This window comes from Oncorhynchus nerka, unplaced genomic scaffold (assembly GCF_034236695.1).
Source record: "Oncorhynchus nerka isolate Pitt River unplaced genomic scaffold, Oner_Uvic_2.0 unplaced_scaffold_8861, whole genome shotgun sequence".
Classification (NCBI taxonomy): domain Eukaryota; kingdom Metazoa; phylum Chordata; class Actinopteri; order Salmoniformes; family Salmonidae; genus Oncorhynchus; species Oncorhynchus nerka.
In genome coordinates, this window is record NW_027032460.1 from 1 (window position 1) to 4505 (window position 4505).

General features: G+C 48.9%; 1 protein-coding gene across 1 annotated transcript; it reads left to right on the forward strand.

Annotated features, from left to right (window-relative positions):
- Positions 1 to 796: 796 nt before the first annotated feature.
- Positions 797 to 2856, forward strand: LOC135565977 (cell surface glycoprotein 1-like). Its single transcript, XM_065013929.1, has 3 exons — positions 797 to 1420; positions 1577 to 1728; positions 2065 to 2856. Exons 1-3 carry the CDS (start codon positions 832 to 834, stop codon positions 2116 to 2118), a joined length of 795 nt encoding a protein of 264 aa, XP_064870001.1. The 5' UTR covers positions 797 to 831; the 3' UTR covers positions 2119 to 2856.
- Positions 2857 to 4505: the final 1649 nt, after the last annotated feature.

Consider the following 4505-nt stretch of genomic DNA (forward strand, 5'->3'; position numbering starts at 1 on the left):
TCCTCCCCATCTCCCTCTCTCTCTCTCCCTCTCTCTCTCCCTCTCTCTCTCCCTCCCCCATCTCCCTCTCTCCTCTCCTCTCCCCTCTCTCTCTCTCCCCTCCCCCATCTCCCTCTCTCTCTCTCCCTCTCCCTCTCCCTCTCTCTCTCTCTCTCCCCTATCTCTCTCTCCCCTCCCCATCTCCCCTCTCTCTCTCCCCCTATCTCTCTCCCCTCCCATCTCCCTCTCTCTCCTATCTCTCTCCCTCCCCTCTCTCTCCCCATCTCCCTCTCTCCCCTCCCCCATCTCTCCCTCTCTCCTCTCCCTCCCCATCTCCCCTCTCTCTCTCCTCCCCATCTCCCCTCTCTCTCTCCCCTATTCTCTCTCCCTCCCCATCTCCCCTCTCTCTCTCCCTATCTCCTCTCTCCCCCCCCATCTCCCCTCTCTCTCCCCATCTCTCTCTCCCCTCCCCCATCTCCCCTCTCTCTCCCTCCTCTCTCTCCCTCCCCTCTCCTCCTCCCCATCTCCCCTCTCTCTCTCCCTCCCCCATCTCCCCTCTCTCTCTCCCCTATCTCTCTCTCCCCTCCCCATCTCCCCTCTCTCTCTCCCCTATCTCTCTCTCCCATCCCTCTCTCTCTCCCTATCTCTCTCTCCCCATCTCCCCTCTCTCCCCTATCTCTCTCTCCTCCCCATCTCCCTCTCTCTCTATCTCTCTCTCCCTCCCCATCTCCCCTCTCTCTCCTCCCCTCATCTCCCCTCCCTCTCTCTCTCTCCCTTCCCCTATCTCTCTCTCCCCCATCTCCCTCTCTCTCCCCTATCTCTTTCTCTCTCCCCTCATCTCTCTGTTAGGAGATGGTTCAGTTCTACCAGCAACATTCATTGAAGGAGTATTTTAAGGATGTGGACACCACCCTCCAGACCCCCTTCAACCAGCCTGAACAGAGTGATACACCCTTCAACACACCCTCCCCAGGTACACAAACACACACCACCCTCCAGACCCCCTTCAACCAGCCTGAACAGAGTGATACACCCTTCAACACACCCTCCCCAGGTACACAAACCACCCTCCAGACCCCCTTCAACCAGCCTGAACAGAGTGATACACCCTTCAACACACCCTCCCCAGGTACACACACCACCCTCCAGACCCCCTTCAACCAGCCTGAACAGAGTGATACACCCTTCAACACACCCTCCCCAGGTACACAAACCACCCTCCAGACCCCCTTCAACCAGCCTGAACAGAGTGATACACCCTTCAACACACCCTCCCCAGGTACACAAACACACACCACCCTCCAGACCCCCTTCAACCAGCCTGAACAGAGTGATACACCCTTCAACACACCCTCCCCAGGTACACAAACACACACCACCCTCCAGACCCCCTTCAACCAGCCTGAACAGAGTGATACACCCTTCAACACACCCTCCCCAGGTACACACACACACACACACACACACACACACACTCTCAAGACTTCCTACAAACCTGAACTTATATCCTTCCATAACCTCAAATATAAGTACTCTCAAATACTGTTTGTTTCAACACACACACACCCACGCTCACCTCTCTCCCTCTCTCCTCCAGGTGGCAGTATGCGTTCGTTCGGCACAGCGAGGGCCAGGTATGACTTCTCAGCCAGAGACCGTACAGAGCTGTCTCTGAGAGAAGGAGACACAGTCAAGGTCCTGTCTAAGAAAGCTCACAATGGATGGTGGAAAGGAGAGGTCTATGGACGGGTGAGGAGCAACACACACCGTCCCACACACAGTACACACACACACACACACACACACACACACATACACCGTCCCACACACACACACACACAGTACACACACACCGTCCCACACACAGTACACACACACACACACACCGTCCCACACACAGTACACACACACACACACACACACACACACAAGTGTTAAACAAATCAAAATATATTTTAGATTCTTCAAACTAGCCACCCTTTGCCTTGATGACAGTTTGCACACTCTTAGCATTCTCTCAACCAGCTTCACCTGGAATGCTTTTCCAACACACAAATTGTTAAACACTCCTCTCTCTGTCTGTAGGTCGGTCTGTTCCCAGCTAACTATGTAGAAGAGGATTACTCTGAATACTGCTGATGTCGCCTCAGACCTTCACCTGTGTGACTACAGTGTGTCCCAATTCAATCCCTACCCCTTCCCTTGCCCCTAACCAGTGCAGTCAAAAATGTGATTTTACTGTTTTGTTTTTTTCAACAATTTCTCCACACTATGAGGTTGAAATAACACTCTGAAATTGTATAAAATTACGATAATGTCCTTTTGAAAACAATGCTTGGAATTTCAGCCTGTTCAGGTGGGATGGAGTTTTTGAGCCCAGAGCATGACATCACAATTTGATCTGATTTTTCTGACCAATGACCAGTCATCTTTTATTTGCATATGTCTCCACCTACTTTGAAGGGGTAAGCAGGGTAGGCTCTAGTGCAGGGATGGGCAACTCCAGTCCCACTGTTTCCCTAGCAAACACAGCTGATTAGACTGGCTGTGTTCTGAACTGAAGAACGTGATCATTGCATTACTGGAGTCAGATGTCTTAGCTGGGGCTGAAGTGTGACACCAATCAGGCCCCCGAGGACTGGAGTTGCCTATCCCTGCTCTAGAGACTAGACAATCCTATCCACCAATCAGAGCTGTGCATGTAAATATATTAAAATTTTTATCAACACACCGACACGATCAGACAGAGCATTCCAGTGGCTGAAGGAGGCTCAGGGAAATAAATGATAAAACATTTATTTGAAGTTATTTTCATGAAGTAAACACAGTGATTTATTAGACATCCAGTGATGATTTAAAATAAAAAAAATAAAAAGACTGTGTGGAGGCGTTAAATGTTTGATCTGCAAGATAGAGGCAATATGGTGGAAGCTTTACCACCACCATAGAGAATGATAGAGGCAATATGGTGGAAGCTTTACCACCACCATAGAGAATGATAGAGGCAATATGGTGGAAGCTTTACCACCACCATAGAGAATGATAGAGGCAATATGGTGGAAGCTTTACCACCACCATAGAGAATGATAGAGGCAATATGGTGGAAGCTTTACCACCACCATAGAGAATGATAGAGGCAATATGGTGGAAGCTTTACCACCACCATAGAGAATGATAGAGGCAATATGGTGGAAGCTTTACCACCACCATAGAGAATGATAGAGGCAATATGGTGGAAGCTTTACCACCACCATAGAGAATGATAGAGGCAATATGGTGGAAGCTTTACCACCACCATAGAGAATGATAGAGGCAATATGGTGGACGCTTTACCACCACCATAGAGAATGATAGAGGCAATATGGTGGAAGCTTTACCACCACCATAGAGAATGATAGAGGCCTCTAGTGGCCAAAAGGTTGTATTAGCACGGGGCAGCACCATTGAGGGCTTCCACCATTAAAATGTAGTCAACTGGCGACCTTGTTGGGAGTCATGTGCAGCCAAGGGTCATCAGGAGGTATCACCCAATTGTGAAGAAGAAAATGGGACTACTTCAAAATGGCCTCAATGGCACTGCCCATGATGTCACAGACGCCGTAGTGGGACGGATACAATGATACGGCCTCTTTCCATCTCTATGACCCCCCCCACTACACACGGATACAATGATACGGCCTCTTTCCATCTCTATGACCCCCCCACTACACACGGATACAATGATACGGCCTCTTTCCATCTCTATGACCCATGAACTATGTACAATGAGCGAATGCCTTTTTAAAAGCAACACGTCCCTTTGAAAACAGATACGAGTCAGTTATTATAGTGTCTAGATGGACTACAACGTGTACATACGATCATTATAGCTATAAAGTCAGGCTTGTCTAAGACGGAGTGTCACAATTGGTAAATGAAGGTTGTGTTTTGATTTGACAATGCCCCGTTCTCCCACTAACATGGGGTGAACCGCTGCGGTGACAGCTCTCTATCCAATAGCATAGATGGACCTGCCCAGCAGACAGACTTTGTGTACTTAAGACAACACGTCGCAATTTTTGTTTACGAAATACTGCACCAAACACCTTCACGTAAAATTGCACTAAACTAAAACATCCCCAGCAAAAATGTACAAAATACAGATTTGTTTGAGTTGTCTTCAATTAATTCTGAGGAAGTGAAACAGGCTTCCGTGTGTACAGTATCTCATGGGGGACAAACGTCAATAAAACCAAACGCGGAATCGGTCAGGAAACACCTCCAAGACTGAATCTCATTTTTCAAACGAGCAACAGGGTAAAAAAAGACACGTGCCATTTGGTGTGTTCAATATTTAAATTCTGTAATGCCGTTGCCCCGAGCAGCAGCGCAGCGGAGACGGAAGTCTTCTCTCTCAGACAATCACACAGAGCAACGGTCACGGTCTCTCCACGGTTACAACGCGGGAGCGAGACAGCAGAGAAGTTGAGCCTCGCGCTTCAACGCTACTAGTTGATGCGGAAATTGACCCACTATGCGGTTTACTT

Coding starts and splice junctions, on each gene's coding strand:
- LOC135565977 (XM_065013929.1), top strand. CDS start 832: ATGGTTCAGTTCTACCAGCAACATTCATTGAAGGAGTATTTTAAGGAT. Junction 1,421..1,576: donor CTTCAACACACCCTCCCCAG/GTACACACACAC, acceptor TCTCTCCTCCAG/GTGGCAGTATGCGTTCGTTC. Junction 1,729..2,064: donor AAGGAGAGGTCTATGGACGG/GTGAGGAGCAAC, acceptor CTCTGTCTGTAG/GTCGGTCTGTTCCCAGCTAA.